This window comes from Doryrhamphus excisus, chromosome 13, assembly GCF_030265055.1.
Source record: "Doryrhamphus excisus isolate RoL2022-K1 chromosome 13, RoL_Dexc_1.0, whole genome shotgun sequence".
Classification (NCBI taxonomy): Eukaryota; Metazoa; Chordata; class Actinopteri; order Syngnathiformes; family Syngnathidae; genus Doryrhamphus; species Doryrhamphus excisus.
In genome coordinates this window covers 16023525-16038107 of record NC_080478.1, presented here as the reverse complement: position 1 = coordinate 16038107, position 14583 = coordinate 16023525, and the positions used below count along the sequence as shown (strand labels likewise).

General features: G+C 40.7%; 1 protein-coding gene across 1 annotated transcript in view; it reads right to left on the bottom strand.

Moving 5' to 3' along the window:
- crim1 (cysteine rich transmembrane BMP regulator 1 (chordin-like)) overlaps window positions 1-924 on the bottom strand; it is a 37023-nt gene extending 36099 nt beyond the window's left edge. The window contains exon 1 of the mRNA XM_058090280.1: window positions 329-924. Within this exon, the coding sequence (XP_057946263.1) occupies window positions 329-626 (298 nt within the window). The 5' untranslated portion in view covers window positions 627-924. The remainder of the gene's footprint in view (window positions 1-328) is intronic.
- Between the last annotated feature and the right edge of the window lie 13659 nt (window positions 925-14583).

Sequence of the window (14583 nt, the reverse complement as noted above, 5' to 3'; positions counted from 1 at the left end):
TGTACTTAGAAGTCATTTTACTCTCACAAATACAACAATAACTACTGTAAATTACCGGTTTTTGTACTTTCTGCAGGTCAAAAGGGAGACGTGTGTTTAAACATTCTAAAATGATATGACCAAAGCAGAGTACTTACCTAGGGAATGTACTGTACTGTATTGTTAATACTTTGACTCCAAGGTAACTTGATACACATTTCCCAAGGCTAAAATAGTCACATCCATTGAATAAAAGCCATGTTGTCCAACAGCTTTACAGATACCACCCCAATGACAAGCAATTCCCTGGAACATATGATCAGCACTATTTACAAAATAACCCACTCACCTTTACAAACACCAATTTCCGGGATGATGGCAGCTCCTGTCGCGTTAAAGGAGGCGCACGTCAGTCCCAGAGCACAGTAGCCAAGGCTCCAGTCCTGCCCACCGCACGGCTCCCACTCCAGCCGGGAACAGTGCTCACAGCATCCGCATGGATCCTTGGCCAGCGTCCGGCCACCGTCGCAGGCTTGTGTTGTCTTGGCGGGACAAGTCCGGAGATGGCACGGCGTGCACTCGTCAGCTATGAGCGCCCGGACCACGCAAAACACGACCGACAGGAAAACTGGACACTTGCCGAACATTTTTTTTATATATTTTAAAAAAAGTGTTCAATTACACGCAGATAATCGATTAGCAAAGACTAAAGCACTCACTGCAAAAAAGTTAGAAAGTCCCCTATAAAGTTCAATGTCGATGTTCTCTCACCAAGCCACTTTAGTGGCACCCACGATCCAAGATGGTTGGCCAAATGTAAAGTCCCGAGTGGCTCATGTGATGAAAGGAATCCTAAAGCTTGATTGCGACCTACTGCTTACTTGCCGCCGCTGACAGCCTCACACCATAACGCAATCTGAGACCCAAATTGACACACAGCAGGCATTTAGAAATTAGCGGTGCACCCCCTCCCCTGATTGACACCCGCACCGACCAGTCACAAGGAGCCAAAGCACAGGGGAGGGACTGGCGGAAAGAAACCTCGTGGTTACGCAATGGTGCAGCTTTACTGTAAGTGGTTTTCAGTCAGGGTCTGGAGAACTGGAAGAAAGCATACATGTGCAACTAGTGTGGCATGCTCAGAAAATATGACTGCAGTGTCCATGTTTACATTAATATTAATAGGATTTATTTTACTGTATTAACATTCCGTTAACATAAATCTTAAACCATGAGGTATCTCAAAGTACGTACTTTATTGGGCAGGTTTCTTCATCCTGAGCAGTACTTTTGGGCAGCATGGCATTTGTTTTAAATGTGCTTTATAAATAAACATGACCTGATGACCTTGACCTTTGGCTGCATAGAACCAATTGTACATTTTGTTCAGTAATTTTGTACTATTGCATTTATTTGGCTCAATATAATAAAAATGGGAATGAGGGAATAATTGTATTAATTACTGATATTGTGGAATTGTTTTTACATTGTTGTATTTAGATTTTGTTACATAATTTTGTTAATAATTATTATTTTTTCCACCCTCAACCATCTCTGTGTGGAGTTTGCATGTTCTCCCCGTGCATACGTGGGTTTTCTCCGGGTACTCCGGTTTCCTCCCACATTCCAAAAACATGCTAGGTTAATTGGCGACTCCAAATTGTCCATAGGTATGAATATGAGTGTGAATGGTTGTTTGTCTATATGTGCGCTGTGATTGGCTGGCCACCAGTCCAGGGTGTACCCCGCCTCTCGTTCAAAGACAGCTGGGATAGGCTCCAGCACCCTTGTGAGGAAAAAGCGGTAGAAAATGAATGAATGAATTATTATTTTTGTTAGGCTAAAATCCAGTTTAATTGTGATTATAATTCATTAATTCATTCATATTCTACAGCTTATCCTCACCAGGGTTGCAGGGGGTGCTGGAGCCTATCCCAGCTGTTTTCGGGTGAGAGGTGGGGTACACCTCGACTGGTCACCAGCCAATCACAGGGCACATATAGACAAACAACGATTCACACTCACATGAGTATTAATGATGAACTAATTAAAGGTAAAAATCAAACAACCATTCAATTAACAATTGAATAGGTTCCAGTATTCAAGCCTGTGTTTACATTACTTGGTTTCAGATTGATGCTAAAAGACTCATCGTGAAAAATAAAATACAAATAATGATAACATAAAATAAATATTAATATTCTAAATGTATTTTTTTTATTATTCCAATCATTTTTAAAACAAAGACCATATTTCACTTTGCTGTGTTTCACTGTATGTGTGCAGTTGAGCCTACATTGGTCACTTCCTGTCCTCCATCTTTTGTCACTAGCTGCCAAATTGTTCTTTATCTGTGTTCCCCAACAAAGCCATAAATCTGTCAAAGCCGTGCAGTCAAACATGGCAGACGCTGCCAGGACCTTATCACTCCGCAGCGTTGCCGCCTTTTATGCTCCACGGTGACCTTATTTGTGTTTGTTGGTGTCCGACTGTGTATGCAGGTGGCTTTGGCACCGTGAAAGGTTGCCGGTTGTTTGCTGAAGCTGTATGTGTGTGTGTGCTTACATTGGCGGATGGATGGTGTGTATGTGGGCACATCTGTGGGACGTTGATTGCATCAGTGCCATCAAACACTGTTTTTCTCATGAACTCCTCACGATGAGAAAGTGGAACCACTTCATTTCAAAGCTAATTGTATATAACGGTATTAAAAAGGACACATTTAAATCAATATATAATTGAGGGGGGGGCTGCACGGCGGACTAGTGGTTAGCGTGCAGACCTCACAGCTAGGAGACCTAAGTTCAATCTCATCCTCGGCCATCTCTGTGTGGAGTTTGCATGTTCTCCTCATGAGGATAAGCGGGAGAAAATACATGAATGAATGAATATAATTGAGGGCTGTGGTTATAATTGTGGTTAGCGTGCCGGCCACAAAGCTAAGAGTTCGATTCCCCGCTCGGGCATCTCTGTGTGGAGTTTGCATAGTCTCCCCCATGCATGCTGTGGTTTTCTCCGGTTTTCTCCCACATTCCAAAAACATGCTAGGTTAATTGGCGACTCCAAATTGTCCATAGGTATGAATGTGAGTGTGAATGGTTGTTTGTCTATATGTGCCCTGTGATTGGCTGGCCACCAGTCCAGGGTGTACCCCGCCTCTGGCCCGAAGACAGCTGGGATAGGCTCCAGCATGCCCGCTACCCTCGTGAGGATAAGTGGTAGAAAACGAATGAATGAATATAATTGAGGGCTATGGTTATAATTGTGGTTAGCGTGCAGGCCACAAAGCTAGGAGACGCAAGTTCGATTCCCTGCTCGGGCATCTCTGTGTGGAGTTTGCATAGTCTCCCCCATGCATTCTCCAGTTTGCTCCCACATTCCAAAAACATGCTAGGTCAATTGGCAACTCCAAATTGTCCATAGGTATGAATGTGAGTGGGACATGCCCTGTAACATTCGGAATCATGGAATGGGAGACACCCCTCCAAGATGACATGTGCCTTGCTGTCCATGTGGGGCATCGGCATCACCACCAGTGTGTTGTGTTGATTTATAATAGTAAAATAGTAAAACCACAGTTATACAAGCTATACACGGACTACTCTAATGTATATCCAGGTTTCATTTTTATAGTATTGTCCCTTCAATTGATGTAATAAAATAGTTGCTCCGAGTCCTCAATGTGAGGTCATTGTGAATATAAGCGTCAACACATGACAGCACCTTTATTTGAACATCTGCCTGGAGCCATCCGCTCCAACACAAACATAACATCCAGGAAAGCTCGGCCGCTGCCAGCATAATCAGCTCCTCGCTACACAACCCAGCTCTTGTCCTCTGGCGCTCCGTCTCTCCTTTCCCGCATCCCTCCTTCAATCTCAGTCACACCGGCCACCTCTCCGACCAGGCGGCCAGACGCCCGCTGATGGTTGACGACACATCAGATGTAGAACTTGGAGAGCCTCTGTTTCCTGTGACATGCAGAGATTGTTGACCTATTTGCTGATGAGATGGGGGGCCAGCTGGCTAATCTAAGAGGCCCTTCATCCCGGGTTTATGTTTAGCCAACAGAAAGGTCATGACGCCTGTCCCTTTTTGTCTCTCTGTGTACTTCTTGTTTGTCCCTCCGAGGGGCGGTAGCCGGCAATACAATAACGTGACGGAACTCTCGTTGACATTGGTGTTAAAGTTCAAACGAAAAAGTCATCACAACAAGCGTCATCTTGACAGAGATGTGTCAGACTGGAGCGAAGCATTACAAGGAAAAGGTGGGGTCGAGCAGGGCGTTAGCATGTTCTCAATAACTGTAGTGTGCATGTGCTAATGATGTTGTGAGTCACAGAACTCTGGGAAAAATAAAGCAGTGTGAGGGCGCCAGGTTCACTCTCTCCAACGATCAGCTCCCCTTGTGTGTTGAATGGGATCCAGGCTCGTGAAAACAGTTTCAGGTGGTCCACAATCATGAGTCCATGTGATGGAGATTAGGTGACCCAGCTCTCTTGGTCCTGTTGTTAGTGAGTGCTGATTTACCGTACACCTCCATGGTGTGGAGGCGTCAGGCTGGTGCCGAGGAGGTGTCTCTGGGTGCGAATGATGGGGCGGTGCAGGACTAACTGGCAGTGGCAGGGTGACACTTGGCTGAATGTGGAGTGCACTGTGATGTGTTAAGGGCATGTTTAGTGGGCGGTGTGCGACACACCTGATTACCAAGTCGCTCAGGGTTGGCTCACCAAGCATGTGGCTTGCGATGTTTGATTCCAAGTGTTGGGCTGAGCCACGCTTTGCAGAGCCAGGCCGAGGAGTGATGACAAAGGGAGGTGCGGGGACATACTGACAGCTGACAGAAATCTAAATTGTGCTCACTTTTTTGGAGATAAATAAAATATAAAAATATAAAAATATAAAAATATAAAAATATAAAAATATAAAAATATAAAAATATAAAAATATAAAAATATAAAAATATAAAAATATAAAAATATAAAAATATAAAAATATAAAAATATAAAAATATAAAAATATAAAAATATAAAAATATAAAAATATAAAAATATAAAAATATAAAAATATAAAAATATAAAAATATTCGACTTTCTAACGCCAACACAGGCAAAAAGAAAAAGTGTGATGATAACCATAGACTCATAATAACCAGATAGTCCTGGCTGCTCAGTACAATATGGCTAAAGCAATGATAAGTCAACATCATCAGTAAAACAAAGTTTGCTGTGTTATTGTAGCACAGGGGTGCGCAAACTACGGCCCCGGGGCCACATGCGGCCCACCAAGTGTTTGAATCCGGCCCGGTAGTTGCTTTCTAAGTATTTCAACGTTTAACATACAAACTGGCAACATGACTTGCAAGTTGTATGTCTTATTTAGTTAAAAAAACAATAGCAAAACTGTAAAATTAAATTACATAATTTGATGTGGTGGGCGGCATGCGTGCATGCGTGGGTTTTCTCCGGGTACTCCAGTTTCCTCCCACATTCCAAAAACATGCTAGGTAAATTGGCGACTCCAAATTGTCCATAGGTATGAATGTGAGTGTGAATGGTTGTTTGTCTATACCAGGGGTCAGCAACCCGCGGCTCCAGAGCCGCATGTGGCTCTCCAGCCTCTTTGTTGCGGCTCCCTTTGCAATGCTTGAATATTTTTTAGCACCCGTGTGGTGAAAATGCACGTCTTTGTTATGAGTTTACAAAAATCCAACTTTGTGTGAGACCATGAATGCATCCTGACTGAGTTCTGACTGGTGACTGAATGAGCAGACAGGATGCTATCCAGTTCTCTCTGACAGGTTAACATGAAGGGAAATGAGTAATACTTTGAGTTATTTGAGTTATTAATTATTATTAATGAGTTATTTGACGATTCTAAAAAATAAATTAGAGCTCATTTAAAAACAAAAGTTTATCTCCAGTACTAGCAAGAGTACTCCAACTCGTCTTTTTTTTTTCCCTCCAATGTTGTTTTAAACATACAACGTTTTGCGGCTCCAGGCTATTTTTCTTTAGTGGGCAAGTGGGTGAAATGGCTCTTTTCATAGTAAAGGTTGCCGACCCCTGGTCTATACGTATGTGCCCTGTGATTGGCTGGCGACCAACAAGGTGTTATCCTCCAACAAGGTGTGAATTTGTGAGTAAAATCCTTAATGAGGCAGCAATGAGCTCACATAAGTTCGCTGTCTAACATTTTCTATGACCAGCTGCTGTAATGTGACATATTTTTAGGACTGACAGGCACTTGGAGTCGTTATGACTCAGCCTGAAACTCCCTGGCATAAATCCTGTGTCTACAAACACAATCCATTGATGAGAATAACGACAAAAGGAACACAATTATAGTAAAAAATTCACACTAATATTAGTCGTTACTAATACTTTGCTTGGAACTTTGCCTTGTCTTTAAAACCTATACAGTAAAAAGCTATTTAAGCTATTCTACAAATACATCACAAAACCACAAAGAAAAAGATGCCTGTTATCATCTGGTCAGCACAGAAAGTGGCGGGAAAACACACAAAGGCAGGAAGTTAAACAAACATTCAAATGAGGTAAGTAATTGTCAAGTAAAACAGGAAGTGACTACAGTAATTGGAACTCCCACCCCCTAGTGGTCAGTGGACAAGGAATATAGTGAAATAAGACGTTATAACAGGGGTCTCAAACTCAATTTACCTGGGGGCTACTGTTCTCAAATATTTTTATTTTTATTTTTCTGCACAAAATAAGATGAAAAATAAATAAACAAATCAAGAATAAAGAAAATCAATCAATCAGTAATAAATAAATATAATAATAATAATAAAACTACAAATAATAAAAACTTAAGAAACCACATATAGTTGGTGGGTAGACAAATTATTTTTTTCAGATTAAAATGAACAAAGCATTATTAGAGCCCTGTAGACATGACAAAACACGACTATAGTCACATTTATACTCTTTTTATTTTACAACATATTGCGCAACTGCAGGGTCTTGAGACACATGCTAACTCGCAAACTAGAGAACTAGCGACCTAAACGGTAGCCTTCAAGTTATTTCCTTTCAACTTACATAGCCAAAAACTGACCACTTCCACACGGATAGGGAGGATAACTATTAACAGTTATTTATTTTTTCTGGGTACATGATACCATACAGCATCCATATCAAACTTGTGCGGGCCGCACTAACATTAAACTTTGATATCAAGGCGGGGGCTTCAAACTAGTGTCCTGCGGGCCACATTTGGCCCGCGAGCCGCGTGTTTGAGACCCCTGCGTTATAACCTTATAACTGACATTTAGAAGTGGCCTACTTGCTCACCCCATCTTAAAGTGCGCCTCTCAGAGTCTTTAATCTGTTAATCTATGTGATGACGATGAATTCCTCAGTGGATTGGAACCATAAAGACATCTGTCTGGTGTAATCTCCTGGTTCAGATATTGGATCGGTGCAGTAATGACAAAAAGACATGTATGAATTTATTGTACTAACATAGCAAAACTGCATTTTAATAACATGATCCGACCAAGTGCCAAAGTGGTGTCCAGGCTGGTCCCCTAATATATTTTCAAGACTTAAAATAGATGTTGCAGTGTCTCAATAGCAGGAACAGAAACACTATTCTGCTTCTATCAGCTGGTGTCCAATCAAAATGATTTAATTTTAAGGTCACATTACAAGAATATATTCCATCCACTTCAGTAAAATGTCAACAGTGGTCTGTCCGTGTCTAACCTTCCACCTGTGTGTTTACATACATGGTTCTAGCGGTTTCTCTCGGCTCTTCGGTTAGAAGGTGCCAGATTTACAGGCGGACTTCCAGCTGGCGGAGGAATGCCACAACCTGTGTTTCAGCTGTAAACTTGACATAATTACAGTGCTACTAACTCAAGCGCTGAGGCGAAACAACCACCTTGTGAGGGGAAAATGATCAGTGCTTAATGTTATGTCTGGGACAGGGATTCACCCCTGTCTTTGTGAGGGGAAGGACTGGCGGCAGCAGCAGGAATGTCAGAAATGTTTGGGCTCTTTCACCTTTTACTAAGGCCAAGAAGTGAGTTGACGTTGTTAGTTGGCGGCATGCGCCTGCTTGTAGTCACATGGAGGTCAAAAGTGGGGTCCTTTGTGGATCATTCCTGTATTTAGAGCGTTTGGACGTTGCTCTGCCTGTGCCACCGTACCATACACTTTGTAACACACACTTCAGAGATGTAAATCATTTCAGATGTCACTTCCTGTGAGGCTGGTAGTGATCGACAGCCATTATCATTCATTCATTCATTCATTTTCTACCGCTTTTCCTCACGAGGGTCGCGGGGGTGCTGGAGCCTATCCCAGCTGTCTTCGGGCGAGAGGCAGGGTACACCCTGGACTGGTCGCCAGCCAATCACAGGGCACATATAGACAAACAACCATTCACACTCACATTCATACCTATGGACAATTTGGACTCGCCAATTAACCTAGCATGTTTTTGGAATGTGGGAGGAAACCGGAGTACCCGGAGAAAACCCACACATACACGGGGAGAACATGCAAACTCCACACACAGATGGCCGAGGGTGGAATTGAACCCTGGTCTCCTAGCTGTGAGGTCTGTGCGCTAACCACTCGTCCACCGTGCCGCCCGACTTCCATTATGAAATTATAAAACAACCGGACAATACAGAGAATACTATACTCATGCAATTTCAATTTGTCAAAGATAATTTTTGTTGGAACATCTCCGCACCTGAACTTCAAGTTCTGGAACTTTGTTTTCCACAGTTGAGGAAAGAGGAAATGTTCAATTGCAGCTCAAAACACTTTCCAGCTGTGATTTGTTGATTCAGTGGTTAGAGCTTACTGACTTTTACCCTCAAGCATCTTTTTATCTTAAGAAGCAACTATCACACATTGTAATTAACGATACATTTAGAACATCGGAAATGTTAGGAAAAAGTATTAATATTATATTATTTAAGGCAGTTTTTCAACCTTTTTTGAGCCCTTTTTTTTACATTGGAAAAATCTTGCTGCACACCACTGACCACCTCACGTGCATGGAGGAACGATGGCAATCAGATACGTGTTGCCACACGGACGAAAATTACGTTGCTCTGCCAGTCTTTACACCATGGATACTCGAAAATGCCGTAATATTTACAGAAAATGAGGATAAGCGTAGAAAATGAATGAAATTAATGACTAATAAATGCTAATTGAAAATAAATATTGGATAATTCGTACTGCCGCGGCAGAGTGGTTGAAAATCACTTCTTTAAGCTAAGTAGCATTAAAAAAAAGTTTTGAAGGAAACTGATTTAGATAACGTGGCCTGGTTGATTGGTACACTATATGATGCAGTGCTGCTATCCTGTGGCTGAATTGAGGAAGTGCAGGTAAGATGTCATTTTAGTATGCTTCATTTTTATTTCATCACACAAGTAAAAAAACAACAACCCAAAACAAAACCCAAAAAAACGATCATACTTCTTTGCGCTTGCAACTGAAATCACATGAGAAGCAACATTAAGAAGGAAGGAAGCCTTCATTTCTCACGGGCCATGTTTTTTTTTACCGGCTTTTAGTCACACTCTTCCTGTTTTTCTCTCCCCGCTAACCAATAACAAACAATACTAGGAAGGGGTCTGCTCTTTGTCTAGACGGCTGTGTCTGATCTGATTCAGTGCAACCCAACAACAACCATGACAACTGACCTGTCTGGCTGGGGTCACAGTCCATAGAGTCTCCTCCAAACATTATCTAACCTGTTGAACATCATGTTGCTTTGCTTTCCAACTGCGAGAGGAAACCGTAATATCGTTTTATGTTGCAAGGGTGAAAGTGTTAAACCTGGATTTGGGTCACTTTGCACAAAAGTCCACCAAAATGTCGTTTCAACTGCTTGCAATGACATGTTTTGTTGAATAGAGGGCAGAATGACACAACTATCCCATCAGCAGAGTTTCTTTAAGTCAACAAAGACAGAAACAATGCAAACTCATGCTACAAAGAGAAGTAAAAAAAAAAAAACCTAAACACTTAAATCTCACGTTACTCACACTTGTTATGTATATTAAATTAATTGTTATTTAATTTAATTTTATATTTTAAATTTTATATTTATATTTTAAATTTATTTTATATTTTTTAATAGATTTTTAATTAATTTCATATTATATTAATATTATATTTAATTATATTTTTAATTAATTTATATTATATTAATATTATATTTAATTATATTTTTTATTAATTTTATGTTATATTAATATTATATTTAATTATATACTTATATACTTTTGGGGGGGAAAAGAATGGTGCCTTCTGTTGACTCATCCAGCTGTAGTAGGTAACATTCACTGACTTGTAGTACTACTACTACTACTACTACTACTACTACGTATCCTCCTTCATATCATTGATGCAACAGTGTTGTTTGATGAAGGCCTCTTCTGTTTGGTTTTTCTGGCCTGAATTGTTGATTTAAACTTCTTTTTCACCTCCACATATATTATTCAGTGCATCAAGTCATTAGTCTAATTAGTCACAGCACCACTTAAGAAGACCAGCTCTCATTAAAGTATTCCTCTCCTCTGTTTTGGACTGTATTCCCTGTGAGACATCAGTTTTGAAGTTTAATTTAGTAAAGCGTGTTGGAGTTGTTCATCGCAATAATCCAACTTGCACGCACAACTGCAAACACCTTGAAGTGTGCTGCACTTCCAAAACAATGACTCACTTGATGCCGTGTTTGACCGACTCTTTTTGAAACTCAAAGTAGACTCATTTGGAAGTTGACAGTCAACACCACCGTCCCGCCATGCAGGCTACGTGTGCGTCTGTGTGTCAGAGCAAAAGTTGGTATAGGGGTAGACTTTCTGGAGCCGGCTCCCTCATGCCCTCTGACGACCTAACGCTGGTCACCCACCTTCTCCCCCGGTGAGCCGACGCCATGATGGGAGGGGCAAAATAGAGGGGGGGGGGGTTCAAAGATCAAGATCAGACAACACAATGAGAGGTGACACACTCAAGAAGGTGAAAAAAAAATGTGAGTAAGATGAGGAGGGTGAAAAGGACGGAGATGGTAGAAAGACACAATAAACGAGAAAGAACGCTAAGTCCTGCCCGAGGCATCATTTGTGTGAGCTGGGTGCAGGGAGGCCAAGAGCGGTGTCATACACAGCTGAACACATTCATTGCGAACACATCCTGGCAGCCAACACACACATCTGGATTTCTCATAATGAAATGCAGTCGGCTGCACAGTTTTCCTGTGCACAGATACAGTAGAAAGACTGTGAATGCGACTTGTTTGGCTTGTTTAATTGTAATACAATCTGTCACTTTGTGCACGCGCAGAAGCTACAGCAACAAGCATACAGATTACAATATATCATCATCTCAATTCTACAGTGTCGGTTTTGCTATCAATTTGGCAGTGTTTGCAAAATAATGTATTGTGGCTGATGTAATGCATGCATATTTGCTTTTTGTATACTACATATCGGCTAAGCGCTTTATTGTCGAAGAATAATGTGAGAAACAACAATAATTACACGCATATATTCAACAGGCTACATCAGAGGTCCCCAAACTAAGGCCCTGGGGCTGGACACGGCCCGCTTCCCCTGAACAATACGTGACCAGAGATACATCCCCCCCTCCCCCCACCACCACCACTCCCTTCAGCTGTTTTGCTGATAATATACACTATAATGTAATGGCTAGGATATCATTATAGTTTGTATTCGCATGCGATGCTTTGATAATATTTATTTATTTAATTAATTAAATAATTAATTAATATATTATATTATATATATTTATATACAAATTTATATACAAATTTATATATATAAAAAATGCATGCAATGCTTTGATAATATTTCTATGTATTTATTTAATATATACATATATTAAAACAATAAAATAATAATAAAATTGAAAATAAAATTTATAAAAACAATTATATACAAATTTATATATATATATATATATATATACAATTGTATATATAAATAATATAAATAATTAAATATAAAATAAATAAATACAAATTATATATAGAACATACATTATTGCCTTAAAGTGGTCTTGACACCAAACCGCATGTTAATGTTATTTTTGCCAAGCAAAATAACACCTAAAGGTATCTTACCTATATTAGATTTGGGCTTGAATGTTGACATATTTACATTTTTCACTGGTGAAAAACAATCCGGTCAGAGACTGAAGCAGAAGGAGGAAGTGAAGTTACTCCAAGAGCATGGAGAAAAGGTAGAAAAGGTGGAAAAGTGTGCCAAGGTGACAGTAAGTGAAAAAAAAATCTCCTGGATATATTCTATGAATTATAGACTAAGAATATGTTTCCATGCCAAATTTCGACGTCACTCATCTTGTATCTTGCACTCGGTTCACAAAAGTCTTATTTTATAGTCGCGGATGACAACAATATGAAAAAATGTATTATTTAGTGACTATTTTTAGGTTTCTTTCAACCCATGAGCAAATCAATGTATGATGTAATGATGGCTTTGAGAATATACAAGACACACACACGCACACACTTTGCCAAGCTGTCCGTGTCCAATACATCCTCCACTTTCCCCTCCTCTTTTCAACATCCTTGCACGATACACAAGAGTTGCACTCAGGTTACACGTTCAGGTTGGACCTCTCGATTGCTCCCTGGGGCTGCTGGGAAGAGAAGAGGCGAGAGGAGAGAAGAGGAGAGGAGAGGAGAGGAGAGGAGGGGAGGGGAGCGAAAAAAGAGGAGATGATGGAAGGAAGGCCGACAATAACAGTCTGTTTCCTCGCGTGTTGATGCCTGCAGCCTAACCTTACAGCACCTGTTGTGGAGCCTCACAGTAGCCGGACAGCGATATGGTTTCGCTGAGGGGTATACAAGTTTGGCTAGTGATCTCATGTGGCACCTGCATCGCGGTCCAAAGCCAGCTGGGCAGAGGCCAGGCCTGGATACAAACTTGATGCACTTTGTCAATATCCTTTCACACTCCCTGTGCACTTGACGACCCCTGTTGCCTCCTGGACCGTGAATGTGTGTGTGTGTATGTGTGTGTGTGTGTGCGTACCCCCACTCCCTTCACCTTACTACACTAGGTAATTGGGTAAGTGTATAATAAGGTTGGTCATGGGTATCATGGGCATCTGCATTCATGCACCAGGGGGTTCAAATATGAGCCAGGCAGCAATTTGCAGAATAACTGAAGATTGTGTTTATGATTTGAGCTATGCTGTGGGAGTGGGGGGGATGTGAGTGGAACAATAGGAGGTAATTTTTGCAGTTTCAGATTGAGGCGGGACGAATGATTGTAACATGAATTGTTTCTGTGTAATCCCAGTTTGTTGGAGTATTCATATTTAATAGAGTACTGTGCTTGGTTTGGGGACTTTATATACTGTGACGACTCTCCATCTGTACGGTTCTCCATCTGATTGCCCAATTAGAGAGGGTTGTGTGACCACACCATAAAAAGCAGCGAGCATCACGTTGGAACCTATTATCCCTCATTGCCTGTGCAAGTAACAGGAAATGAACTAAGCAGGGCTGTTGAACTGCCTCGGTTCTCTAAGGGATCATCACTACAGTGATGACATGTCTTCTATAAGCAGCTAACCAAAACACAAATTTCCTTAATGACACGAGTCATGTTTGTTTGCTCATGAGAATTCAGTAGGAACTTGGATATATATACATTGGAACATTGGTTAGCATCATGAATTTGTTCCAGAAGGTGCAACTCTAACCAAAACAGACGCTAGCTGAATCTATTTTGCCCATATGGAATAATGTAAATAAAATGAAAGGGATAAATAAGGTGACTTTTTCATTAATTGAAGACATGGTTCCACCTTCCTGTTCTGCCATCAGTTATTTCTTGAATTCAAGTGTTTCTCACCTCAGTAATCCAAAATAGAGCCAAAGAAAGTTGCAATTTTCACCATTTGGATGAAAAAAAAGGTGAGAAACACGATTGAATTCAAATAATAACTCATGGCAAAACAAGAAGGTGGTGTTGAAGAGGGCTGCCACATCATGTCTTTGGGAACAGTGATGTCATCAAAGAACAATGAAGATAAAATGTTTGTATATCCCTTTCATTCATCATTTGTCATTCAAAATTGTTTCATTCATTAAAAAAATGGGTTTTGTGTTCATATTTTTCAGAGTCGCCCATTGATGCCATCATAGATGGACAACATAGTTGACTTCTGGTTTCTAAGGAGGCTAAGGATGCCAACAGGGATGATTTGTGATAAAAATACATTAAGAACAGGATTAGACTCACACAGTGGACAAATAAGATGCACACCATATTGTACGCTAACCAGAAAATGAATGCAAACCAAGGCAAAATTGTGTTTTTGTGAACTGAAAAACAACGCTAACCAAGGTTCTGCTGTAAAAGCACGATATTATCAAAGGTGGGTCATACGATTTTTCTTGTCTTATTCCAAACATATCCACTGTTGGGACATATCCACTATTTGGCAAGGACTTGGGTTTCTGTTTGAATTCCTCGTTCCAGCACAGTTAATAGCCGGAATTTAATGGACTGTTGATGAACCATTGGGCGGTACAGACATCAATCATTATAGCAGCACC